This window comes from Chenopodium album, chromosome 27 (assembly GCF_948465745.1).
Source record: "Chenopodium album chromosome 27, dcCheAlbu1.1, whole genome shotgun sequence".
Taxonomy (NCBI): domain Eukaryota; kingdom Viridiplantae; phylum Streptophyta; class Magnoliopsida; order Caryophyllales; family Amaranthaceae; genus Chenopodium; species Chenopodium album.
This window is the reverse complement of record NC_137860.1, coordinates 36,274,167-36,300,753: the sequence shown is the minus strand read 5'-3', so window position 1 is coordinate 36,300,753 and position 26,587 is coordinate 36,274,167. Positions and strand designations below refer to the sequence as shown.

General features: G+C 33.8%; 6 protein-coding genes across 6 annotated transcripts; 4 read left to right on the top strand and 2 right to left on the bottom strand.

The window, feature by feature from the left end:
* The first annotated feature begins 729 nt into the window (after nucleotides 1-729).
* LOC145620415 (F-box protein SKIP22-like) lies at nucleotides 730-2,741 on the top strand. The gene has a single exon (XM_081675089.1). It carries the CDS (start codon nucleotides 884-886, stop codon nucleotides 2,513-2,515), a length of 1,632 nt encoding a protein of 543 aa, XP_081531215.1. The 5' UTR covers nucleotides 730-883; the 3' UTR covers nucleotides 2,516-2,741.
* A 3,203-nt stretch (nucleotides 2,742-5,944) lies between these two features.
* LOC145620971 (uncharacterized) lies at nucleotides 5,945-8,818 on the top strand. Its single transcript, XM_081675711.1, has 4 exons — nucleotides 5,945-6,236; nucleotides 6,345-6,560; nucleotides 6,870-6,935; nucleotides 8,168-8,818. Exons 1-4 carry the CDS (start codon nucleotides 6,072-6,074, stop codon nucleotides 8,324-8,326), a joined length of 606 nt encoding a protein of 201 aa, XP_081531837.1. The 5' UTR covers nucleotides 5,945-6,071; the 3' UTR covers nucleotides 8,327-8,818.
* A 2,456-nt stretch (nucleotides 8,819-11,274) lies between these two features.
* On the top strand, nucleotides 11,275-14,640 carry LOC145620178 (amino acid permease 6-like). The gene is made up of 7 exons (XM_081674811.1): nucleotides 11,275-11,353; nucleotides 11,487-11,714; nucleotides 12,786-12,879; nucleotides 12,963-13,177; nucleotides 13,638-13,780; nucleotides 13,896-14,123; nucleotides 14,215-14,640. Exons 1-7 carry the CDS (start codon nucleotides 11,275-11,277, stop codon nucleotides 14,638-14,640), a joined length of 1,413 nt encoding a protein of 470 aa, XP_081530937.1.
* A 1,234-nt stretch (nucleotides 14,641-15,874) lies between these two features.
* On the bottom strand, nucleotides 15,875-20,399 carry LOC145620177 (uncharacterized). Its single transcript, XM_081674810.1, has 3 exons — nucleotides 20,267-20,399; nucleotides 19,241-19,490; nucleotides 15,875-18,977 (listed from the first exon to the last, which is right to left on the bottom strand). The coding sequence occupies exons 1-3, from the start codon at nucleotides 20,397-20,399 to the stop codon at nucleotides 15,875-15,877; spliced, it is 3,486 nt and encodes a 1,161-aa protein (XP_081530936.1).
* LOC145621055 (large ribosomal subunit protein uL2z) lies at nucleotides 20,322-22,153 on the top strand. The gene is made up of 2 exons (XM_081675789.1): nucleotides 20,322-20,837; nucleotides 21,681-22,153. Exons 1-2 carry the CDS (start codon nucleotides 20,398-20,400, stop codon nucleotides 22,021-22,023), a joined length of 783 nt encoding a protein of 260 aa, XP_081531915.1. The 5' UTR covers nucleotides 20,322-20,397; the 3' UTR covers nucleotides 22,024-22,153.
* Nucleotides 22,154-22,862: 709 nt separating this feature from the next.
* LOC145621056 (uncharacterized) lies at nucleotides 22,863-26,487 on the bottom strand. Its single transcript, XM_081675791.1, has 4 exons — nucleotides 25,975-26,487; nucleotides 24,475-24,698; nucleotides 23,798-23,905; nucleotides 22,863-23,243 (listed from the first exon to the last, which is right to left on the bottom strand). The coding sequence occupies exons 1-4, from the start codon at nucleotides 26,171-26,173 to the stop codon at nucleotides 23,139-23,141; spliced, it is 636 nt and encodes a 211-aa protein (XP_081531917.1). The 5' UTR covers nucleotides 26,174-26,487; the 3' UTR covers nucleotides 22,863-23,138.
* Nucleotides 26,488-26,587: the final 100 nt, after the last annotated feature.

Sequence of the window (26,587 nt, the reverse complement as noted above, 5' to 3'; positions counted from 1 at the left end):
CATTAGCACGGACACAATGTTAGTAAACATATTTTAAATATATGTTTGCAAACCATGTTTACTAAAATTAAATATATGTCGTAAGGGTAACACATACTAAATTTAATTTAGTATATTTCACTTTAGCTAAATATATGTTTGAACTCCATGCTGAAATATAATTGCAAATTTATTCCTCATTTTTGTTCCAGAAAAATAATCGTTGAGCATACACACTGATTAGTAAGCTGCAATTGAATTAAGATGAGATCCAAATTTTCCGAAAATTAATAATTGCCGTTGGCAGTGAAGCTTGGACCTGATTGCTGGGAGTGAAGCTTGGACTTGATTGCTGCTGCAGCTGAAAGAGACGAGTTGGTTGCGAGCTTAGTAGGTTGTAGACAAAATGGAATATGATATTAAATATCTAGCTAAATATACAATATTTTTTTTTCTTATATTATATACTTCAAATTACGACGGATGGACACAATCTTATATTTTTTTGGTTTTTGTTGTTATTGTTTTTGGTTTTATTAAATACCATTTGCATCTATATATTTTGTATTTTTTTAATCCTATCCTTAATTATATCCCGTGCATTAGCACGGGCACATTCTAGTTTTTGGAATGACAAAGCATTTTGGTCAATTAAAATTGGGTTAGACAATGACAATTGGACTAGAGTCCCAAATTTATATGCGGTTATAGCTGTTTCTTTTCATTTAACTACCATTAAAATTTGAAATTTCTGTTCGTGATTTATGGGATAAGGATTACGGAAGAACAAAATAGGCCGACTTTTGAGTTTTGATTCCTGCCTACTGCCTGCGTTCTCATCTCTCCCAAAACAAATCCCGATCAAACAGCTCTATCTTTTCTACTGTATTTCTCAAAATCAACCATGAAACTAAGGCTAAGATCATTAGAATCCAAAGAAACTCATAAAATTGAAGTTCCCAATACTTTCAATCTTCAACAACTCAAACAATCAATCTTCCTCCAACTTTTCCCTTCTTCATCCTCTGCTCTGCAACACCAGAATCTGCTCTTATCCCTCAACAGGAAGGAGGAGCTTTGCGGATCTTCTCCAGAAGATTCTATTCAATCTCTCGGCGTTACTTCAGGTGATCTTATTTATTATTCTACTAACCCTTTTGCATTTTCGTCTCAAATCCCTAATTTATCTGGAAATTCCCGGGAAACTAGTGCTAATAATGAGGAATTTAATGAATTGGTGAATACCCAGAAACTAGATTGTTGTAAATTGGATGAATTGAATGTTCCTAGTGTTGAATTTAGGGATTTGAATGATGCTCAGGTGGAAGGAACCTCGAATTTGAGTAACCCTAATGATACTGGAAGTTTAGAAAATACCCAGATGATTGAATCCCCTAAAGTTGATAAATTAATTGGTTCGAGCGCTTCAACTCGAGCAATTGTGGATGCCCAGGTGGAAGTTTCATCAAATTTGAATGATCCTAATGTAGAAAAATCAATTGACTCAGTTGAGGAGGCTGATGAAATGGAGGTTGATGATGAATATAAATTTGATGGGAATTATAGGTTTTCTGTCCCATATTTTTTGAAGAAAGTATATGTGAAGGAGGTGGGAGATACTGGTGCTAATGGTGATCATAAGCTCTTGGTGATTGCTGTTCATGCTGTTCTATTGGAGACTGGATTTGTGGCATATGACTCGGTTTCACACAGGAAAGTTGAGGGATTTCATCTGGCTGATGTTTGGCCCTCTTTAGCTTTTGGTATGACTTTGCATTATACTCTCCCAGAGGTTTCAACGTCTGAGGTTGTTGAGACTGTTGTTTTGAATTTCCAAAGTATGGGAAAGGTTCTGTATATATATGGTTCTTTGGCAAAGAAAGGATCTGGGGTCCATCGAGTGTGCTTGGATGAACCTCGGTTCCTCCCGGCTTTGAGTTTTATCTGGGAATGGGGTGATGATAGCCGTTCTCATGATGAGATGGATAACTCCAGGAAGTTATTCCCAAATCAAGAGATTTTTGAGTTCTGGAAGATTGTCAAGGATGGCCTTTCATATCCTCTTCTAATCGACCTTTGTGAACGAGTGGGTGTAGTCCCTCCCCCTTGCTTGATGCGCCTTCCCACGGAGCTTAAACTTAAGATCTTGGAGTCCCTTCCTGCAGTAGATGTTGCCAGAGTGGAATGTGTTTGTTCAGAATTGCGATTTGTTGCTGCAAACAATGATCTGTGGAAACTGAAGTATGAAGAAGTATTTGGAAATACTGCATTATCACAAAGGGAATGTCCATGGAAGGCAAAGTTTTCTTCTGTTTGGGAGCTTAGGAAAAGGAGAAAGAAAATTTGTAGACCATTGCAGTTCCGAGAGCCTCCCCATTTTAGGCCTTTATTTCCAGGTCGAAGGGATCCAAATCCCCTCGGCTCTCCTTTCATTATTGGTGGAGATTATGATCGTCTGCCAACTTTTGGTCTACCTCAACATCCAGGACGCAGGACATTCAGGCGGAATTGTGACCTGGGAGGGTTTGGTCTTTAAGCAGGATTGGAGCTGAATTGATTAGGTGGAATTTGAGTCATTTACTGGTGGCTTACTATAAGTTCGTTAGTTTGCATAGGGTACTCCTAGTTTTCATGATGTTTTTATAGTAGTGTGAAAATTTTATGGTTTAAGGTTTAACTTTCCGTTTCCTGTCGACCTGTCGTGCTCAGATTTGTATTTTTCTGCGAGTAAATAAAATCGGCAGGGTAGGTTTTGTTCTTAAGCTGTTGAATATTATTTACTGTGAACCAGTAGCTAATTTATCATATTTGAAGTCCAAAATCACAGACATGGAGAGTATCAAGCGCGATCACATCCTTCACAGACTCACAGTAGACTCGAAGTGTGTTGTACTGTTTTAAGAGATTATTTATAACAAATTGAATTTCTTACACTTCAACAATAAGAATGCTGTGATAGTATTATACAGGCCGTCTGTCAGGTTTAGAACTTACAGTGGATATGAAGCAGCTATCAGATTCAGGCTGGTTTGTAGGTTCATATCTATCACATGTATTGAAGAATATCTCATCTATCGGTCCAAGAAGATCGATGCCAGGCTTTAGCTCAGCCTCTGGGTATAGGTCTCCGCTTAAGTTGTAACAATAGCAATGTGTTTCCCATTAGCAGCAACATTATGAGTGTAGGAGCAGCAGAATACCTACATGATAAAAATACCGGTTAATATTAGAATGGTCATATACTTATCTACACAAGACAATTAGGCAGTCATAGCACACAACAAACAGCCCATGTCACATTAGTCACTCGAAAACAGAATGCATATCGAAATTACATGTCTCATCAAATGTCCCTTAGATCAGAATTTTTGCACCTAATCTTGATTAAGAAAATTGACATGAAGGCATCAATATGTTTAAGTTTGAGAGCTTGCCTTATCAGGTTACACTTGCACCCAAAAACAGAATGCATATCAAAACAACTTACTGTATGACCTCAGATCTTTCTCCTCTAGCATCATCTTACTGTACTAACAAATGTTTCAATTCTGTCGTCTTAGCCTTTGTTTATGTCATTAGTGTAATGACTTCTTTCTATGAAGAAAATTTTGAAATTTGTAATAGAGGATGGCTTTTGTTGCCATCAGAACAGGCTAGTATGTAGCTAGTACTAAACACTAGCTTTAAAACTGATGCATGATGCTATGAATGATTCATGAGATAATAAATCTTATTATAATAAACTAGTTAAAGTCCCGTGCAATGCACGGATTTGAATAATTTATATAGTGAATTACAACATTAATTTAACAATTATATGCTTAAAAAAAAAAAAAGAATTACTATAATATATATATATATATATATATATATATATATATATATATATATATATATATATATATATATATATATATATATATATATATATATATATATATTTCATTTGAGTGCTTATTGCAAAATAATAATCGCTAAAACGAAAAGTAAATATTATAGGCTATAAATATTTTTTAAAAGGAAATATAAAGAGTGGAGTGAAAATTTTTAACCAGTGAATGCATGTGTCATTACTGGTTTCGCTTTTAGTATTAAGTTATGATGATTTGAATATGGAGTATCTCCTTATTAAAGGTGTTCCATTTTCTTCCTAACTATATAAACGGTTAGGAGAATACAATCAGCTTTGATAAGTTTGGGAGAAGGGTTGAATTTTGCCTGATAGTTGCTTCCTCACCTGTATGGCTTTATACATATTCGTGTCCGGGGTGTGTCAGTAAAAAAAACCTCAATATTTGTTATCTGAATGTCAAGATAATAACCATTTTATATCTTGGAATGTTCAACGAAGTATAATTTATTGTCTCGTTTTTTAAATACTCAGAGAGCAGGCTTAAATTTCCTATAATACTGTCACTAGGTTAGCACCCGTGCGATGCACGGGTTTCACAGTAACTTATCTTTGGATTTTTGTTTTTACAATTTTTTTTTTTTTTTTAGTTCAAAATGTTCATAAGTTCACTTTAATTATTGACCTCAATTATTATGCTAATAACTTTCCTCAAAAAAAAAAAAAAAAATATTATGCTAATAACGCTTTTTAATCAATGCCAAATTTGTTGTTGTAAAAAAAAAAAAAAAAAAAAAAAAAAAAACTATGCTAATAACTCCTAAAAAGACTCCAACAACCTAATATCAACATAAATTAGCAAAATAATAGATTCCTATTTTAAATTGATTACCTAAAAAATAGTAATTATCTATTTAAAATTAATAAGCATTTTGTTTCAAAAAAAAAAGCAAAAAGCATTTGAGCGGGAAATCTTTTCATAAGATAGCGCCACGTATACAACTTTGGAAAAAGATGACATCAGCGGTTGCTACTTTAGTATAAGTTATAGATTGAAACTAGTAAGGGTGTGCGACATAACTATTGTAAAGGTCCTAGTTATTTAGTAGCTTTTATAAATAGCTATTATTACTACTTAATAAACTAAGAGCGTGCTTAACAAATAAGGACTAGTAGAGGCATTAGAAGTTCTTCACCACGAAATTGGAACCATGGTCCATGGTTATGGACCCAAATCCATTACGGAGTAGTATGGTACATTTTCTTTCCCAAGCAAAAACCCCTAGTATATGAAAGGTCTCTCCCGAGGATTAGGAGAAAGGGCCGGTTCGGCTATTTCATAACTGGACGACTTCTTGCATAAAAATGTACTTGTGAAACAATCAAATTTTTATTAAGTAGTAACAATAGCTATATAAAAGCTACTCAAAAACTATTGTTAAATGTGAGTATTATTTAGCTTTTATGCATTATTTATTGTGCAATGTGCAATACAGACATGTCGCCACTAGCGGATCTATGTGGGTGCCTAGGTGGCAGAGGCCCCACCAAAAATACTTTAAGTTTCTTTGATTGGTTTAAAATTATATTATATTGATGATATAAATAGCTATGCCTACATAATTATTCACTAAGTTCCCCACCAAACTTAGGACAACAGAGGTGTGTCAAGTGAGGGAATAATATAAAGTATGAAGTATCAAATTATCAAGGTAATTAAAAAAAAAACTTAGTTATCTGAGGCAATTCTCCAAGTCCATACAGTGGATATAAGGAGATCCTCCTTGAAATCGAGCCAAAGACTTTATATAACTTTGGAAACAAAAGTCCTATATGATTAGCACCCAAGTCAAATTAGTCGCTCAAAGTCAAAACATTACAATTAATTATCTGAACACAGAGAGTGAGGGATAGCTCAAGTGGTTAGAGCTTCCCTAACTTGTTTAGTTACTTTATCATGTTTTTTCTTTTATATTCCAAGCTCGGTCCTTGGCCTAGCACACATATCGTGTGTGGAATGCTCATCATGTAGCCTTGCTGTGCTTTCATCGTATTGTTTCAAGGGCAAGCCCGATCCAGTGTCATCTTTAGTCTATGCACCAAGAAAAAGTCTCAAATTTTCCTCTAAACAAATCCACACCCATGTTATTCCATACACTTGTAATGTACACTACGAAGTTATTCTTATGTAATGAAGGAGCTAATTAATCAAGGAACCTAAAGCAAGAGAGTAAGTTCATCAATGGCGGCATCCTCCATTTCTCTCTCCTCCATTTCATCCTTCCGATCACCTTATCATCATCATCATCTTCAACATCAACATCATCCTTTTCTCTCTTCTCCTCATCAAATCCATCTTCTCCGAACTTTCCCCACTCTTCAAGCTTCTCGCCGAAGTTCTTCTCAGGTTTTTCTCTCTCAATTTCTGATCAATTTTATCTTTGATTAAGGATTAGTTTATCCTCGATTAACAGATGATTTCATGATTTTTGATTAATATATTGCGAATTTGCAGAATGATGATTTGATAAATAATAGCCGAAAATGGAGCCGATTCGATTTTGATGGATACGAGGAAGAAGACGACGATGAAGAAGACGAAGAAGACGAAGAAGAAGATCGAAGCTTAGATTTATTGATTAGGTTTGTTGAAAATATCTTCAGAAAAGTCTCTAAACGAGCTCGTAAAGCTGTTCGATCAGTTCTTCCTGTTGCTATCTCCACCAAATTGGTGCGTTTTTTTTTTTTTTGGTTGATTTCACTTTTGAAGTTTAGTTCTTACATTAGCAATTGATTGATCAAAGAAATTTAGTTGCTTCTAATATTCCTGAATTTTACACTTGATTTTTGTTGGTATAATTTTCGCATTTGATGAATACGTACATTTGTATAATGGTATGATATTAACAATTATGATTATTTTGTTGGTGTTTTTGGTTTGGATAGTATGATTATATATGTTTTTTCATTGATTAATGATCATAAGTTAGGTTATTCAGGGGTTTATGATGTTCTAAGTGTTACATTTGTTGTTTGATAGGTGGGTTTTGCTGTCAATGGACTGATAATTTTATCGTTTTTGTGGGTGTTGAAGGCTTTTCTCGAGGTAATGGATCAATTGCACAAATTAGAAATGCATTATATGAAATACTACGTATATCGTTTGTCATATGATTGCTGTTGTACTATGTTGGCTGTTGATATATCTTTAACTTGAACCAGAGTTGATAGTTAGAGGATGATTGTTCGATGAATTGTTTCATCATTGTGATGATACGGGAATCTTTTATACATAATTGCATGATTAGATATGTAATGTGCGGGTTGTAATAATATGGATCGATTAGCTATGTTAAATCTAGATATTACAAAAGAGGGAATTGTTAGTCTGTTAGATGATCTCATAACTGCAATACTTTTAAGCATTGCAATTATAAAAGCAGCGAATTGCTTAAAAGCTGTCAACTTGTGTTTTATTAGGGAGGGTGCTACTGCAGGCTGTTTCATTAGATGAAGAACCCGAACAGATGCTCCTGATACCATACTAGCAAAAACTTTGTACTAATTACAACCCTAACATCCTTTACTCAACTAAATTTAGAAAGGTGATTGGATCTTGTGAAAGATCCTTCCAGTGGCTAGTGATGTACTGTCATGCGTTCCCTGAACTTTGATTTCTATACATACTACTTGGACTAGTAAAAGTGCAAGTGTTTACCATTCCCCCTATCTATCCAATTCTGGCTGTTATGATCACGTGTATGTGATGATTCCTATTTTGATCTGTTAGCAAAATCGTGAAATTCATTTTACATTTAGAAAAGCTCTAATTTTCTAATGCATAGACTCGTAAGGTTAAGCTGAAACACTTATAATTTGTCAACTCAATTGTGTAAAGATTAGTTGATACAATTTACACAAGTTCACTAGTTAAATTTAATACACCTCTCCTTGATTGAGTTGTTCCCTTCATAGACCAGATAGAGTAAAATCGAGGCTTCCATTTGGAATTATGTCACAATTTTGTATGCATGTTCTGCCTGAGACATGAATCTAACATCTTTGTGCAAATTTTGGTCCAACTGAGTTGTTTTAATTTATTAGAATTCTATGCTTGATAAGTAGACTATTCTGTCACCAATGGTGGGCGTAGTAAAGAAAATCGAGATTTGTTTGAATTGAATTTGTTGTACTTTATACATTATATGCTCTTCAGGCTTGCTCTCATCAGTCTCATGGGTGCATGCTGTTTTATTTTTCTGCTGTCATGTGTTGATTTTACAGGTATTGTTGTTACCTCAACTTATCTAATTCATTTCCTTTCACTTCAAAATGCAGGTCATTTGTACCCTCGGTAGTGCAGTGTTTGTGAGCATTTTACTTATCCGTGGGGTTTGGTCTTGTGTGTTATACTTACAAGAAGGTCGCAGCCGTCATATAAACGGATTTGATGATGATGATCAACCTTCATGGACTAGAGCCCAGCCTGTAACTTGAGTGCTCTGCAGCCTTTCTAATCCTTTAAAAATCTCACTCTGGCATTTAAACATGCTTCTGACCTTTGGAAAATATAGAATATACGCAGTTGGCTATCAAAAATAATTGTCTTTGTCAAGAGCCAGTTTTGGCTGGATGCACGAGACCATCTGATCATGCAGCCTGCAGGTGCGTGAATGTCTTTCTGAATCAAGTTTTACGAAAGGGGATACTATTCTGCCAAAGAGGACGGGCTTGGCCAATTTTTTTTTTTTAGAGTTTGAAGCCCCTGTTTGCATAATTGCATTCTTAAGTCCAACATTTTAAGTCATTGCACAGATTTGCACTGACTTGTAAGTTTAATGATCAGTTTTTGCTCTTCATAAAATTGATCAACCAAGTAACCAACAATGTAAATTCCAACTTCTTATGTAAGCTTAGAATTCGTGGCAAAGATCATAGATGTAAGTATGTAACAATAACATACACAAAGTACTTTTTTTATGACCAGGTTTGATCAATCGATAGTCTTCAAACTTTTCGATTTTATCAAGCAATAATCTTCACATCTTTTAAGCATACGCTAGTATCATACTGTACAATGCTATCTGCACTTCAAGACAAGGGGTGAACTTCCAATCTCCACCTAAATATTCATGTGTTTGATTTTGTGAATAAGCTGAAATAAATTACTCCGTACTAGATGCAGAACCCATTGTAGATCCATTATCTTGAACGGATTAATTAACATCTATCTCAGCAAAGATATTAGACGATTTTTATAACTTTGAATTTTTTTTGGTGAAATTTGGTTGGTTTAAATTTGTTAATTGTCCAAAGTTATTCGAAAATTCTACAATAAATGACGCGTATGTACCATTAAAGTATTGTACCGCAATGTACATATTACTATTTATTTATATGGCTTGATCTTGCGCTAGACCATAAACAACACTCTAATTATGTATTAATGAATATCATACTCTTATAACATTCATCGAAACGAAACGGACAAATCATAGTTGAGTATGTTTTATCTTATCGAGTTTGTTTAAATTATTTTAAATATGTGAAATTCTGGTACATAAAAGAGGGATAAAAGAGATTGTCATTTGTCAAGGAATATTTAGATTTTTTGTTTTTAAAAAAACATTTAGCAATGACAAATGCAATTTATTTTACGTGTCTACAAATACGTACGGGTATATGTCTATAACTGCACGAATGCATAAATAAGAGTTTTATTTTTTAAAACTCCGTCCCCAAATGATAGTCCCTTATGGCCTATTTTTAGTACCACATTGATAGTCCCATTTGCTTTTTTCGAGTACCATTAATATCAACTTTTTATCAAAATTTCCTCCAATTACAACAATATTCGTGCAAATTTAACTTTTCCATGTGAATTTTGTTTTTCAATGTACTTTTATTACTTTCTCTCTCTACTATTTTACATACCCAATGTAAATTTATATTTTCAATGTAATTTTACTACTTTTATTTAAGTTTCTTAATTCCCGTGATTTTTGCCCATAAGGGACTATCATTTGGGGATGAAGGGAGTATTTTTTTTTCTATTTTTTATTTTTTTAATGGACAAATTATAAAATCAATATTTAATGCATATGTTTTTACACCTTAGTTATCTTTGACGATCTTTCAGGTGTTAACTTGTGTGGTTATACAGTTTTTACAACTTAATTGTATACTTTATTCCTAATTAATAGCTAAGCTAAAATATGGTGAATGAGTGGACACAATCTACCACACATTAGTACTCCCTCCAAAGAGGCTTTTTACTAAGGGATGGAGGCCGGGAGTATTTTAAAAAGGGATGGAGGAAATATTATCCTAATAAGATAAAATTTATAAAATAAAATAAAATTATGCCGTATTCAATTCCGCAATTAGATTCGGAGTAAAACGAAATATTCTCTTGATTCACATCCATGAGTTGATGATTCTTTGGTTGTTATAAATTCATACAAATTCTTAAATGGATCTGGTTCACACTAATTTACTGTGGACCATTAACATTAGAGATAATATGATTGTTTTATTAATAAAAAAAATAAGTCACTATATTAAAATAAAGGTTATTATGTTGAAATAAAAGTTAGTGTGACATTATAAAAGCTATAAAAGGTTAATTTTTTTAATGAAAATTTTAATATAATAGTCAATATGAATAATAAAGATCATTATGTTAAAATTAGGTCACTATTCAATATAATGTCGTACTCTAAGTTCATAATAACATTAAAAGTCACTCAAATTTTTAAAAAAGGCTACTATGTTAAAAATAAGGTTACTATGTTAAAAATAAGGGTCACTATATTGAATATAATGTCAGTTACGTGTGAATAAACCTTAGGTCCACAATAATATTATTGTGAACCAGGTCCACGCAAGATTTTCTTCATCCATAGATGATTCCTTGGTTGTTACTCCGTACAATTCATCACCATGGTCAAATTTATGAATTAGATAAATTAACAAAATTTGTCAACAATTCAAATATTTTCACATACGTAGTATATTGTTGTGATTACAGACTTATTTTCTAATAATGCATTTAGAAACTTAACAAAAAATTAAGTAATTCATGAATTCAAGATGGACTTTAGGTTACCATATTTTTTTCGGTTTGACCATTAGATGACTACATAATTGCAATTTGTCCACCTTTCATTAAACTTTCCTTTATAAATTCACTTATTAGGTATTCCTCTTTATAAATATATTTTATGGTAAAAAATAAAGTCCAGGTAACCTATGATTTTTTTTCCCAAAAATAAATTTATGGTCTTATATAAAAACGGGCCAAAAATCCCAAAATTATATATATAGCTGCATTAGATCTACTAATTCCTGATAATTCTCATCTTAATTCTCAAGCACACACTCTCAAAACACACAAAACCTTTGTTGGCCTAGTTTCACTCCTCTCCTTGTAACACCAAACCAATATGAACGTAAGTTCGCCTTTAGAATCCGGTAGGCTTTATGCAACGGATGTAGACGACGACGGCTGTGCCAAAAGAACAGGTATATCTCTTCTAATCGTCCAACTTTTAAATCCAAATTCGTCACATTGTTACAATCTTGTTTCATATCAAATTACAAAATATATATTGGTATTGTTACTAACTTTTCTATTTTTGTGTGTGGTGTAACAAAGGTACATGGCTTACTGCAAGTGCACATATCATAACAGCCGTGATTGGATGTGGAGTTTTATCATTAGCATGGGCCGTGGCCCAAATGGGTTGGATCGCTGGGCCCATTGTTCTTCTCGTGTTTTCCTTTGTTACATGGTTTGCATCTGCGTTACAGGCTGATTGTTACAGAAATCCTACTACTGGCAAGAGACATTACACTTATAGAGAGGCTGTAAGGTCTATTCTAGGTATAAATTTTTATTTTGATGATTTAGTTGTATAATTATTATTCACCGATTTTTTTCGATTAAATATATTTAATGTAGGATGTGTATCATGTTCTCGCATTTGTAATATGGATCTTATTGTGTTCGGATTTTTTTTTTTTTTTTTGAAATGTAATGGGATTATTATATTAGGGTTTAACTGGATTCTGGTTAATAGCCTTATCATCCCTTTACAATGTTCATGAAAAAGATAAGTATTTATTTTTTGTATGGAAAAGATTTAGGTGGTGTTTGTTTAGAATTTTGGCTAGGTGTGATATTATCATTTTTGTAAATGATATGTGAATTATCATAAAAATGGTTAACATTATTTTTATTGTTGAATCTTGGGAATATATGAAAATAAACATTTAATTGAAATAATTTCCTCAATAAGTCATTGAAATTAATTTTGTTTTAATTTTAAAAAATAATTATAATTTTAAGGAACCATGACCATTCTAACGATATATTATTGATCTCTAATTGAACTTATGGTGAGGTGGGTAATATATATTGATATAAAATGGTGATTTCCTTTTTAAAATGGAGGGCAAAGGATTATGTGCCATTAACTAAATATAATGTAAACATCGTTTCTTTGACAAGGTTGAAAATTATAATTATTCAGTTAAATAATATTTGTTTTCATGAATTCCCAAGATTTGACAATATTAGTAGTGTTTAGATTGAGCACTTTAATTCTTTACTTCAGTTTTGATGTAGATATTTTGATTCTCTTAAAGAGTAGGAAATATGCCAAATTAAAGGGTGAGGGGTTAACAAATTAAGCAAAGAGACTACAAGATGTTAACTTAATTATTATGTAATCCAACACCTAATATTATGTGATTATACATATGATACACCCTTGAGGCCTTGATCAGGATCGTTTGATGAAATTGATTTTAAATGTCACACACATTAATCTATGTTGAAATACTCGTAAATTAAATTCATTCTCCATTTGAGACTTCGAGTTAAGGTACGTATATGTATGAATGTATGATATTGGGTGATACTAATGCATCTTACTTTGACATGTATAAATAGGTGGAAGAAAATTCAAGTTATGTGGCCTTGCTCAATATTCCAATTTTGTTGGAGTATCAATAGGTTATACAATCACCGCATCTATAAGCATGGCGTAAGGAATTATTTATTGATTAATTTGCTAAATTAAATTTTGATTAAGATGTATTGTATAATATAATGTACTGTAATTTTCAGGGCTGTGAAACGAGCTATATGTTTCCATAGGATGGGGCATCAAGCAGGATGTCACACACATAATAATCAATTTCTCCTTATATTTGGAATTCTACAACTATTGATGAGCCAACTTCCCAATTTTCACAAGCTTTCATGGCTCTCTATTGTCGCGGCTGCCATGTCATTTGGTTATTCTTTCATAGGAATTGGTCTTGCCATAGCCAAAGTTGCAGGTAACTGTAACTTGTAATCACAACTGCTCATTGATGTGCTATTTTTATTAATTTAAGCGTGACTCTGTGATTCTTCCTTAACACGAATGTATCTGATGTTAGCAGCTTGTTTCTTAATGCATACTCATATTTGTTCAGTCAACATTGTACACCCAAATTGTGTCTCTAAATATGTACATGACTCTAGTTTATGACTAAAACATAGTTAGTGTACGACAAATCAGTACTTATTTGTTTCTTAATGCATACTCATATTTGTTCAGTTAACATTACACACAAATTGTGTCTCTAATAATGTACATGACTCGAAGTTTAATTTATGACAAAAACATGGTTAGTGTGCAAGTACAACTCTTAGAATGCAGGATAAATTTTATTGTGTCTCTACTAATGTACATGACTCGAAGTTTTATTGTATTGTCAAATTAATAACAGTACTTCTTTGTACATATTGTTGTAGGTGGAAGCAATGCAAGAACATCATTAACAGGAGTAGAAATCGGAGTAGATGTTACCGCGGCACAGAAGATTTGGAATATATGCACAGCATTGGGAAACATGGCCTTTGCTTATGCTTTCTCTATGGTTCTCATCGAAATACAGGTAAGTTGTAATCCATGTTTACATTTCTATTTTAGTTCATTTGTATTAAAACAATTAGTCGGACTCATCAATGTCAAATTATCTTGTTTTAACTAATGTGTGATTTATGTGACAGGACACACTAAAGCCAAACCCTCCAGAGAATGTAGTTATGAAGAAATCAATATCAGTAGGAATTTTGATCACCACATTTTTTTACATGTTGTGTGGAGTAATGGGTTATGCTGCATTTGGGAATGATGCACCTGGAAATTTCTTAACTGGATTCGGTTTCTTCGAACCTTATTGGCTCGTTGCCCTAGCCAATGTCTTCATTGCCGTCCATCTTGTTGGAGCTTACCAGGTAATTAATATATTATTTACATGAGTTTGTATTCAATAATTAAGGTGAACATAACAAGTCCTAATTCGTGTTCAATATATATGTTGAACAGGTATTTGTGCAACCCCTTTTCGACTTTGTGGAGACTCAATGCTCCACAAAATGGCCAGAAAGTAAGTTCGTGAATGCGGAATACCCCGTGAAACTACCTCTATATGGTTCATACACATTTAACTTCCTAAGGTTTTTCTGGAGAACAGCATATGTCATACTAGTGACAATAGTAGCAATGATCTTCCCCTTCTTCAATGACATTGTTGGCTTAATCGGGGCGTTTTCGTTTTGGCCTCTCACAATATATTTCCCTATAGAAATGTACATTGCACAAGGCAATGTTCGCAAGTATTCTTGGTGGTGGATTTGGTTACAAGTCTTGAAATATTGTTGCTTGATTGTTTCCCTGGTGGCCGTGGTTTCTTCGGTTCGAGGTCTTGTTGTTGGTGTTAAAAATTTGAAGCCATTTCAATCTGTTTCTTGATCGATGTACATATATTTGGTTAGAAGTTAGAACATTCTTATGTGTATGCCAACAACGTTGGGGTCAATTTACTCCTTAATTTTTATTGTGCCACACAATATTCATTAATGGAATACTAGCTTAACATTTCATCTTCAAATTGTGCATTCAACTGTTTTACATTGTTTGATGTTTGTCTCCTTTAATTATCTTTAGAGCCTGTTCATATTTACTTAATTTCAGTTCAGTTTAGTTCAGCTCCAATCAGTTCAGTTCAGCTCTTAATTTCCCTCTCTCATAAAATATTCAGTTCAGTTCCAATCAGTTCAGTTCAGCTCCAATCAGTTCAGTTCAGCTTAGTTCAGTAAATGTGAATAGGCCCTTGCATTATTAATTTATTATAGTAACATATGGTGGTAATTAGTTAAGCTAGAGGCTATTATATTCAATACATTTAACAAAAAAACTTTAGAAGATCAAAAAGTTTGAGACATCAGTAGTGAAAATGGGCCATAATACCAAGTAGAATGGCCTACGAGATGCTTAGTGTTCCAAACTAGCTAATAATAATATTGATTTTATTAAATTGTAAACAAACTGTAAGAACTTCACAAACTATATACCCAAATGATAACATCAGGATATACTTTTAGTTAGTTGTAATTGTAATTATCATGTAACAAAATGATGTAATTTGCCTTATGCAATGCTAACAAAATGGTAGATGATAAGATTCATAACTAACCCCTTAATTATTCTTGATGGAAGTTTCAAAAAAAAAAAAAAAAAAAATTTATTCTTGATAAAAAGATATAGGTGTTCCGTGTTTAATTCATCTAAACTACTCTGTATTTCAATTAACTTACTCCGTTAATTATTCTTGATTTCACCCTTATATTTACCCCTAAATAGATTTGATTTATTATTTTTCAACATCACAACATGAAAAACTTAGCTTATAGATTTGATTTATTATTTTTCTATTTTTTTTAACACAAAGGAAGCACATTCATATTATATCATAGTTAATCTGATGAAGTAATTCATCAGTACAAAAGGAGGAGAGCTGTTCAAAGAAACCAGCAACCCTAACAAAAGGAAAGTAGTGGGTATAAAATACCACTTTAAACTTTCACAGTACTTCCTATAATAGCTTACATAGAATAAGAACAGAAAGCTAACAGCATAATAATAAAGAGCAGCAGCAGCATAGTTGTTAATAGCAGTATAAGGATCAGAACACTGCACTTTAAAGTCACCCTTCCTGTCCTCCTGGGATTTCAGCAGCATAAGTGTTAAACACTTCAGGTGGTGGGTAAGTAAAAGGAACCGTTTCACCTGCCTTGAACCTAGTCCTACCCATCAATGCAAGCTTGTCAGCAACATAATTAACACATCTATTAGCATGAAATATGCTAACAGTCCAATCCCTCTCCAAAAGGGCAGCCACATCTCGAATTACATTGCGCAAATCACCATCTTCAAAAGACTTTGGATCTTTCAGCATCTTGCTCAAGCTATCTGCATCTGTCTCAAGCTCCAGAAACCTGATTTGTTTATCCCATGCAAGCATCAGCCCCTCCCTAATAGCAAGGAGCTTAGCAGAGGCAGCACTAACAGCATTGTACTTGGAAGCAAATCCAGCAAACCATATACCCTTATCATTTCTAATTACCCCTCCTCCACCAGCATTATCAACACTGATCCAGGAGCCATCAGTGTTCAATTTGTAGAAATCTTTGTGAGGGGGAGCCCAGAGCCTTGGAATCTGAGTTATGGAAGAGGATGGAGAATCCATAGTAGCAGCCTGTTGTATTCTCAAACAAAAGATATAATCCACATAGAACTTGTTAAAAGTAGTTTGAATAAAAACCATTTTTTGATCAAAAACAGTCGTATTCTTAGTAGTCCAAATATGCCAAATAGCCACTGTAAAAACTTTTTTCCAAGAAGTAGAATTAGAAAGATTAAAGTCTAACCAATCAGATAAGTTAGTATTGTAAAAACGATGTAAATCAATGTTTAGGGAATTAAATTTCAAAAAAACCAAGGACCAAAAAGCCGAAGAGTTTGGACAATCCCTGAAAAGACGAATAGAATCTTCTACAGGAGCTTCACAACGCATACAAATAGGATCTAGGAAATTCATTTTTCTTTTGAGAGTACTACCAACGGGAAGGATATCTCTAACTAGATTCCAAAGAAGCATTTTATACTTGTAAGGTACTCTAATTTTCCACATATTTTTCCAAGCAAAAGAGTGAAGGAAAGAAGAATTAAGAGTGAAAGGAGGGTTAGTAGAGTTATAAGCAGATTTGATGGTGAAATTGCCAGAATGATGTAAAGACCACTTCAACCTATCTGAGACTTGCACAATCTTAGGTAAGGGGTAAGCAAGAATTAAGGTGATAATAGAGGAAGGAATGATATGCACAACACTATCTAGACTCCATTGATTATTTCTAATTATATCTGAAACACGCCAATGACCTTTAGAATTTGGAATATGAATAGAAGGAATCAAGTATAAGGGACAGTCACCCACCCAATGATGGAACCAAAGAGAGGTATCCTTGCCATCAACTATATTAACAATAAATCCTTTTTTAAGAATTTCCCGGCCAGCTAAAATATCTTTCCAAATAACAGAATCATAGGGCTTGGGAACATAATCCATGAAGTTTGAATATTTTAGATACTTATTTTTTAGAATAGTAACCCAAAGCTTGTTGTGTTGAGTAAGAATTTTCCAACCTAGTTTAGCCATAAAAGAAATATTCCATCTTCTTAAGTCCCTAATTCCCAAACCACCTTTAGCCATAGGGTCACAAACAACTCTCCAATTAGTACGGGAAATATACCTAGATCGATTAACTCTATTCCAAAGAAATTGTTTGCATTTTTTTTGTAATTCACTAATGACATTCATAGGTAAAATGTTAGTTTGCATAGCATAAACTGGGTAAGAATTTAAAACCGACTTAATGAGAGTACATCGACCTGCCATATTTAAGAGTTTTGCTTGCCAATTTTTGATCTTAGCATAAGTTTTATCCAAAAGAGGGAAATAGTCTAAATTATTCAATCTTTTATGAGATATAATAATACCAAGGTACTTTCCAAAATTGGTAGTATTACTAATATTACAAACATCACAAATAGACTTCCTAACATTATGATTCATTTTCCTAGGAAAAATAGCAGAAGACTTAAGAATGTTAATAGAAAGACTTGAAATTGATTTGAAATGATCAAGCACTTCCATCATAGTATCAATATTGCTAGTGGTTGCTTTTCCAAATAAGAAAACATCATCAGCATAGAACAGGTGAGAAATACTAATATTTTTAGCAATTTTCATTGGTTTCCAAGAACCATTGTCAACCTTATCTTGGATCATACAAGAAAGACGATCAAGACAAAGCACAAAAATATAGGGAGATAGGGGATCACCTTGACGAATTCCTCTTGAAAGAGTGAATGAATCAGTGATTTCCCCATTCCAAAGAAGAGAAATCTTAGGAATGCAAATACAACTAAGGATTAGGTTAACAATGTTGGAAGGAAGATTGATACTCTGAAGGGTATCCTTAATAAAACTCCATTCTAAGCAATCAAAAGCCTTAGAAAGATCTATCTTAAGGGCCATTAGATTAGCTTTGCTAGAAGCTTTATTAAATAGATGAGAAACCTCTTTAATGATAATAATGTTCTCCTCAATGAACCTATTAGGAATGAAACTAGACTGAAAAGGACTTATAAGTTCATCCATAATAGGTTTTAGCCGATTTGAAATGCATTTAGTAATGAGCTTATAAATAGAATTACATAATCCTATAGGTCTAAAATCTTTCATAGTAGAAGGATAATCACATTTAGGAATTAAGGAAATGTATGAATCATTAATAGCACTAGGAATGGAACCTTTCAAGAAACAATCAGTGATTAAACTAGTAATAGAAGAACCTAAAGAAGACCAGTGATGTTGCAAAAAAATAGGCTGTAAACCATCAGGTCCTGGAGATTTATAGGGGTCCATAGAGAAGAGAATAGATTTTATCTCATCCTTAGAAGGAGGCTGCTGAAATCTATGCTCAGAACAAACAGGAATATCCTTAGGGTAGTGATAACTATTCATCAGATCAAGATTGACATCCATACTTTGAAAAATATTTTGAAAATAAGTTCTAGCCATATCCTTTAAAACAGGTAAATCATTTATCCAAATTCCCTCATTGTTTTGCAAAGATAAAATTTTACCCCTTGTTTTTTTAATATTAGCTACCAAGTGAAAATACTTAGTGTTACAGTCAGCAAATTTCCTCCAATCAACACCCGACTTTTGAGCATAAATAATCCTTTCAATTTGATAAATATGATTTAAATCAAAAAGCAATTCTTTCTCTAGTTTAACAAGAAAGGTAGAATACTTTTTGGTTAAAGCAATTTGGATTCCATTAATTCTTGCCACCAATCTTCTTTTTTGATTAGTGATATTTCCAAATATATCATGATTCCAACTTTTTATATTAGATAAAAATTCTGATCTACCTTTTAGGAAATCATAACCATGCATATCCCAATTTTAACAAAAAATTCAGAAAAATCTTTATGTTCTAACCAAGCAGCTTTGCATCTAAAAGGAAAAGGGCCACCTTTACGATTATTAAAAACAGAAATTAAAATAGGACAGTGATCAGAGTATGTGCGAGCTAGATGAGATACCTGAGTATTGGGGTAAGTATTCAGCCAACTTGGATTCCCTAATGCCCTGTCAAGACGCTCTTGGATAATATCAAGACCTTCCCTAGCATTATGCCAGGTGAAAGGATTACCAGAGAAACCAAGATCAACCATGCATGCAGCCTCAGCTAAAGAGAACATCACAACATGAAAAACTTAGCTTTTAATTACTATAACAACGAGTCAACGACTCATACTTTTTTCTTTAATGGTGAAATTAGGACCCAACATAATTACTGAGCGATATTTAATAATTTACAGGTAGCTATATATATAAATTGATTGACTATCTAGTTTGATTAGGATGATGTATATTGTATATGGCTAGTTGTGTAAAAAATGTTTGGTAAATATTAAATAGTGGTTAATTGTTAGTTGTTTAAGTATATTATGTAAAAACAAAAAAAAAAAAAAAAAGAAAAAAAAAACAAGAAATTGTTCATTAGCTAATCTAGTATTAAAGAAATTTTTGAACCCGGATAAGGTGTTAATAAGTTACGGAGTAAGTATTTATCAAACACCTAAATTAATTTTTTCATAATAGTCAAACCTATGAGGCTATGATAGGCTACTTTTTTTTTTTTGGTGTTCCACCTGATTTCCCTTTTGGACTAATCCTGATTCAGATCAGTTCTGGATGTTCAGGTTCCTGTCCTCTTCTGATCGTTGTTACGCGGGATCGAACAAACTATGATAGACTACTTTAATGTAAAATCAATATTGATTCTAATAAATCACCCAATTAACACAAAAAAAAAAAAAAAAAAAAAAAAAAACAAAAAAAAAAAAACCGATAGTATTAAAACTCCAAACAAACAGCAGTCCACAACATTAAGAAACCCATCAATAATCCAGTCCACAAAAACAGGCCCAAAAAACCCAAATCAAAAGCTAGGGCAAAAACCACAAACCCTAACCCATGATTCCTCACATAAAACCCTAACTCCCCTTCCTTCCCCCATTTCAATCCCACCGCATTCATCTCTCACAAACCCCCATTTTCTCTCTCCCCCTTCCCCTCCCCTTTCCGCCGCCATGGGAAGAGTCATCCGAGCTCAACGTAAGGGAGCAGGCTCCGTCTTCAAGGCCCACACCCACCACCGCAAGGGTCCCGCCAAGTTCCGAACCCTCGACTTCGGCGAGCGCAATGGCTACCTCAAGGGTGTAATCACCGAGGTCATCCATGACCCTGGTCGTGGTGCACCCCTTGCTCGCGTCACTTTCCGACACCCTTTCAGGTACAAGCACCAGAAGGAGCTTTTCGTTGCTGCTGAGGGTATGTACACTGGCCAATTCATCTATTGTGGGAAGAAGGCTAATCTTATGGTTGGGAATGTTCTTCCTTTGAGATCTATTCCTGAAGGAGCTGTTGTTTGTAATGTTGAACATCATGTTGGTGATCGTGGTGTTCTTGCTCGTGCTTCTGGGGATTACGCTATTGTTATCTCTCACAACCCTGATAATGATACTTCTAGGTATATTTCTCTTTCTTCTCTGTTTTTTTATTTTATTTTATTTTATTTTGTTTTCTATGATTTTTGGGTTTTTTATGAGTTATATTTAGGGTTGGAGATGTATATTTGAGTTGGGTTTTTGTTTTGGGATTGAAAAATTGGATCTTGTTGCATGATTTGTTTGTGTTTTGGTTTAATATTTTGTAATTATTGAGATAATTGTGTTTGGGATTGAAAAATTGGTTCTTGTTGTATGATTTGTTTGTGTTCTGGTTTTATCGTTTGGTGTTTAGATGATATTTATGATAATTGGTTATTTTAATTGCATTGTGTTTGCTGGGGTTTGATTAAGATGATACTTGTTATAAGATTGGTTAAAAGCAATTTATTGTTTATATGTTATTGCTGTATAATTGATTAATGCGACTGTTTGTGAAATGACTTATTGGTTTGAGATTAGAGGTATGTATTGATCACTTGCAGACGATAGCATAGTTGTGTTCAATAAATTTGTTCAATGAAATTTGAATTTTGCCGTGAAATTTTTTGTGAGAGAAATCTGTCATTATATAGGTTTAGCATTTATGTCTTTTATGTGGGATGTGAAGGTTTAGCATTCGATTAGGTTTGTATTGTGTCATTGTGAAGCATAATGTATTGTGAGGTGGATTAAGGAAGTGCATGTGAGCTTTTAGCATGATATTTGCGTATCTCTGTGGCAATTGAGATATTGAATTTTGTTATAATGATCTTTGAATGTGATTGTAATAGCAACTCCTTATCAACTAGAGCTGCAAATGATGCTAATCAACTCTATTTATAAATTCTGATTTGACCTATTTAACAAAATCTACTCTGTTGTAGGATCAAGCTCCCATCTGGTTCCAAGAAGATTGTCCCAAGTGGTTGCCGTGCTATGATTGGTCAGGTTGCTGGTGGAGGTCGTACTGAGAAGCCTCTTCTTAAGGCTGGAAATGCATACCACAAGTACAGAGTGAAGAGGAACTGCTGGCCTAAGGTTCGTGGTGTTGCTATGAATCCAGTTGAGCATCCTCACGGAGGAGGTAACCACCAGCATATTGGTCATGCCAGTACTGTTCGTAGAGATGCACCACCCGGGCAGAAGGTTGGTCTTATTGCCGCCAGGAGGACTGGTCGTCTTCGTGGTCAAGCTGCAGCTAATCTTTCCAAGAGTGACAAGGCTTAATTTACTTGGGCATATTATTGTCATTTTTGATGTCTTTGTTTTGTTTATTTAAAGTTGGTACCTATTTTGAAGATTGCAGTGCTAAGAATATACTGAGTTTTGTTTGCAATATTAGGAATGGATTTTGTCATGGTGGCGTTGGATCAATATCACTGTGCTAGTTCTTTAGTAGCCTTACATCTGTTGAATCAGCCTAAGCTTAGTTTACTATTTGTATGAACTGCCTTGATGAAAGCCCAAGTTTACATCTTGAAACTTAGTTAAATAGATAAATATGCAAATCTATCATGCTAATTATATAATTGGTTTGGTGTGTTATGGTGTTTTTGCAAAAACCCTGAATTATAATGCTGGCTACATGGTGTATTCGTTTTTGTGTTCATATAATTTTACAGTTATAAAGGGTTAGGCTATTAGGTAAGGTGAATGATCCAGTTTAGGGATACTGTCAGGCAAGATTAAGCCACTGTTTTTTGTAGAATGTTTTGTAAGTCCTTGTACCAATGTCACGTTGGCTGTGATGAGGGTAAAAAGCATAACTCAAGCCTGACTGCCTAGTCTGAATCATCTCCTATCTTTAAAAAACTCCAAATTTAACTTCTAATTGAAATCCTGTTAGAAGGGCTTTTCGAGAAGCACTTTTGTGAAGGTTCTTCTGTATCATGGTATATGCTGCTTAGACATCATGAACACCAAGAAGGCAAGAACTTGAATGAGCCAGGAACTTGGTGTGTTGATTAAATTAGATTGCTGTTACCTGTTTATTACAAATTTTTATTTTGAATTACATTGTATTCTATTAGTTACTTTTCAGAGTGACTTGAATGTAAAAAGTGTAATTTTTGCAACTTGTTTGATTCTATCCCTTGGAGAGAGTAATCAATATTGAGAATTCCATTTACCAATATAATTCTTCTTACATTTTGGCATCATACATACATACATACACTAATATGTATAACCAGTTACATACAAGGCAGGAAAAGATGGACTTGAGTTGCAATTCTTTTGCTTGCAAAATGAGCGAACTTGAAGATGAGGAACCCTACTAATAACCTGCCATCAAGTTTTGGTATTTACAGATGAATGCCGCCATTTTGATCAACAATGAGAGCCTATTGAATGATTCTATCATCTTGCAGAAGTTCGTATGGATCAATATATTGAGGGAGAGAAGCTGTGGTATCAGTGCCATCATGGACAAAAGTTGATCCAAAGTACTGCATCGAGAATCAGACAGTATCAGGAGGAGAAAATGCACAATTATATTCTATTTCATCTCAACAAAAGTCTAAATCAAGGATTCAAGGGACGATATTGACAAGCGTCTACCATTCACCCTTTTTGCAGTGATCATAGTGCACAAACACCTGATATCAATCTTGCATCATCACTTTAAAGCCTAAAATAGCCCAATTTGTTTATAAGACACATTTGTAAGTCTGTAACCTACTCAAGTTCATCTAACAGACCCTAATCATCGCAAGCTGGACATGGATCTTTTAAAAAAAACACTATCAATTGCTCAGACTGAGTCATTAAAGAACCACATTCACCCACTGATTCCAAGTTGCAACCATTTCCTCAACGAGAAAGCAAGCCACTCGAAGCATGTGTCAAACAATCTATTGCTCCGTTTTTCAAAAATATTTATCACATTCATCCCTTGTTCTATTAGTTTTCCATTGATTCTGCTCAGTTACAGTGTTCATATCATTCTCAAAAGATAGAGAAATTAACAGTGCATGGAAATTTTATTGCTAGAAAGGCTTACCAGATAGAGAGCAGCAAAAGAACCAACTGTCAAAATTATTAGAGGCCAAAATGCCAAGAAGAATGTTCCACCAAGTGTCAATAAAAGTTTAGCACGTGGAATTAAGCCCTGGATTAAACAAACATAGAAAATTTTAGCAATTAGATAGACAAGTAAAGCAAGTACTGGAATGAAATTGGTGCACCTTAGTAAGAGATAATTATGAATGAATCATTTCAACAAAGGCAAAATGTGAGGACAGAGTTAAGAAGGGCAAGTAATAAGAAGAAGCCCAGCAGAAAATGGCAAATACATAAATTCACACTACACTAACTTTTAACCATAGTAATTTGCAACTCCGAGGTTACCTAGCTTGTTCCAAAGTCATTTTCAGACAAAATAATGGCGAGGTCATGTTTCTTACTTAGGGCATCAAACTGATGATACACCAAGAGGGGGCAAATACCATAACTAAGTCGCTGCAATTTATACAAACAAATTCATTTCACACACACACACAATTTGCACATACACATACTGATACGCAGAGACAAAGAAGGGAAACCAAGAGCACAGAAAAGCAGCTTAGAGAACAAAAGAGCGAGGCAGGGAACAACTGAACAAAAAAGGCAAAAGATCTGTTGAAAAGCTTGGATTTTTTTTTAAAAGACAGAGCATCAAAAAAAATTATGGTTGACCTCAAGGCCTTCGCTGTTCAGTGCCATTGATTGCTCTCTTTGATTAGTCAAGCTTTTGTCTGAATCAGTCGCAACTGCATTTCTCTTTGAATACGACCTGTCAGATCCATCTTCTGTTATCTCTTCCTCAATTTTGCTCCTATTGCTCTCCTCAAGCAGTGATGTGGGTGTAATGCCTCGTCTTCGGAGCTCTTTCATAAACAAAGATTCAGGAGGTTCGTTGTCTACAAGGAATCATACACAGGGTTAAAAAAAAGCTTAATCATTTCAATTTGTAATTCTAGCTGAATGAAATCTGAAATCACTATAAAAACATGTAAAGTGTTCAAAGCTTCATGCACCCCAAATCAAAGCAAACAACCAAACCTAGTCCTCCTCATAAAAATATACCGAGTACTTTATATCTTTCATAGCGTTTACACATCATTAAAAAAAGTTACAATCCACTTGAGCAACACTTCCATATCAAATATGGTGGTAACCATAAGTTATGATGCTTTAAGCACAGTAAAAGCTTCAGCACGACCATGATCATCGGAAATATGCAGTTAACATTTCTAAGGCATGATCTTACTGTCAGTCTGTCACGAGACAGTAAGTGTGCATCAAGATAACAACCGATTAACATATTTGGCTCGTGTTCTAAGACATTATATCAATTCACATAAACTTATTCAGCTTTTTCAGTGAGGTAGTGCATCTCATTCCCATTTTTTCAGACTCAAATGAACTATTCATATGATTCCAAGCCAAAAAATAGCAATTTTATGCACACATACTTCAATATAAAACAGTAAGTTTACACAAACACACACACTTTTTCATCTTGCAATAATCAAACAATTATCATAAATTCTAATGTAAACCCATTTAGCTTAGACCAGAAAAAACTTCAAAATCACTCAACCCAAACTCACAAGTTCCAAACTTTGCTTACATGATCCTGAAAACAAGCTGGCATTGATTAATGATTCCTCACATTATACATAGTATCTTACAGACAAATGTATCCCTTGTTCCAATCATCAATTTATAATTAATAAATTCTGAATGACTGTATTGTTCCAATTATCATATTCATATACATGATAATACTCCACAAATAGGATGTATCCACTATTGCCCCATTTATTACTCTTTTCTTAGTTCTTACCTAAATCCACTATTACACATAACAACTCAGAGGATTATCATAAACAATTACTAACAAACAAATAAGCCAAAACCCCTAATCCATCTAAAAGTTCAATCTTTTTGCTAAGGAACTGGCTTAAATCAGGTTAGAAGTACCCATAGTCCACTCGGCCCCGAATTAATAGTCCCTTTGACAGTGTTACCGCAATTTGAACTAGTAACGAACCAGTAACGTGACAACTAAATTAATAACAACAATTAGAACAATTCCCAAATCAAATTATTAATTTGTTAGTTGAAATTATAAACCCAAAAATTAAAAATTGTTGGAAATAATAAAGGGAGAAAAAGAAAGTAAGAGCTTACTGCTACTGTTACTAGGACGATCATCACCATCTTGTAATTTAGAGAAAACCCGGTTCACCAAATTCCTAGTAGCAAATCCCCTTCTTTTCAACCGGGCAATCCCTTTCCTCTGAACTTCGGAATCCAATTCAAATCTTGAAGAAGTAGGGAATGAAGAAATAGTAGGTTTCATCATTTGCAAAGAAGCCATTGCCACCATTTTCTTCTTTCTTTCTAAAAAAATCTAGATTTCTCTTGACTTTATGAACCAAACAAACAAGAAAAGACAATCAAAGGGAATGGGAAAGCAATTCCATTACGTAAAACAAAGGAAAGAAGAAATAAAGAGTTAAAAGGAATGAATGATTCTCTTCCCTAAGAGGTGGCTATAGAGCGGAGTAAGGCGGAGTTTGTGGCGGCGCAATTTGGGTTAGTGTTACGGGGTGGAATATTGTGTTACGTAGTTAGCTTGTTTATGACCACGAATTTTGTTACCAACAAAAATAAAAACATGTGATGTACTGATGTGTGTTAATATTGTCTTGTAATGAGTTTGGACCATATATACTATACTTGTATATTTTTGGGAAAATATTTTGTGTGAATTGCTATGATATTAGCCGTGTAGGTGGCG

What these genes read in the sequence shown, in the direction of transcription:
- LOC145621055 (XM_081675789.1), top strand. Translation starts at nt 20,398, where the DNA reads ATGGGAAGAGTCATCCGAGCTCAACGTAAGGGAGCAGGCTCCGTCTTC. An exon ending in CCTGATAATGATACTTCTAG is followed by an intron (nt 20,838 to 21,680) that starts GTATATTTCTCT and finishes ACTCTGTTGTAG; the next exon opens with GATCAAGCTCCCATCTGGTT.
- LOC145620178 (XM_081674811.1), top strand. Translation starts at nt 11,275, where the DNA reads ATGAACGTAAGTTCGCCTTTAGAATCCGGTAGGCTTTATGCAACGGAT. An exon ending in GGCTGTAAGGTCTATTCTAG is followed by an intron (nt 11,715 to 12,785) that starts GTATAAATTTTT and finishes ATGTATAAATAG; the next exon opens with GTGGAAGAAAATTCAAGTTA. An exon ending in ATCTTGTTGGAGCTTACCAG is followed by an intron (nt 14,124 to 14,214) that starts GTAATTAATATA and finishes TATGTTGAACAG; the next exon opens with GTATTTGTGCAACCCCTTTT.
- LOC145620415 (XM_081675089.1), top strand. Translation starts at nt 884, where the DNA reads ATGAAACTAAGGCTAAGATCATTAGAATCCAAAGAAACTCATAAAATT.
- LOC145620177 (XM_081674810.1), bottom strand. Translation starts at nt 20,399, where the DNA reads ATGGCGGCGGAAAGGGGAGGGGAAGGGGGAGAGAGAAAATGGGGGTTT. An exon ending in ATCATGGGTTAGGGTTTGTG is followed by an intron (nt 19,491 to 20,266) that starts GTTTTTGCCCTA and finishes TGTTCTCTTTAG; the next exon opens with CTGAGGCTGCATGCATGGTT. An exon ending in TTTAGATGCAAAGCTGCTTG is followed by an intron (nt 18,978 to 19,240) that starts GTTAGAACATAA and finishes TCAAATTGAAAG; the next exon opens with GATTATTTATGCTCAAAAGT.
- LOC145621056 (XM_081675791.1), bottom strand. Translation starts at nt 26,173, where the DNA reads ATGGTGGCAATGGCTTCTTTGCAAATGATGAAACCTACTATTTCTTCA. An exon ending in TCGTCCTAGTAACAGTAGCA is followed by an intron (nt 24,699 to 25,974) that starts GTAAGCTCTTAC and finishes GATTCCTTGTAG; the next exon opens with ACAACGAACCTCCTGAATCT. An exon ending in CTTTTGCTGCTCTCTATCTG is followed by an intron (nt 23,244 to 23,797) that starts GTAAGCCTTTCT and finishes TTCTCGATGCAG; the next exon opens with TACTTTGGATCAACTTTTGT.
- LOC145620971 (XM_081675711.1), top strand. Translation starts at nt 6,072, where the DNA reads ATGGCGGCATCCTCCATTTCTCTCTCCTCCATTTCATCCTTCCGATCA. An exon ending in TTGCTATCTCCACCAAATTG is followed by an intron (nt 6,561 to 6,869) that starts GTGCGTTTTTTT and finishes GTTGTTTGATAG; the next exon opens with GTGGGTTTTGCTGTCAATGG. An exon ending in TGTTGAAGGCTTTTCTCGAG is followed by an intron (nt 6,936 to 8,167) that starts GTAATGGATCAA and finishes TTCAAAATGCAG; the next exon opens with GTCATTTGTACCCTCGGTAG.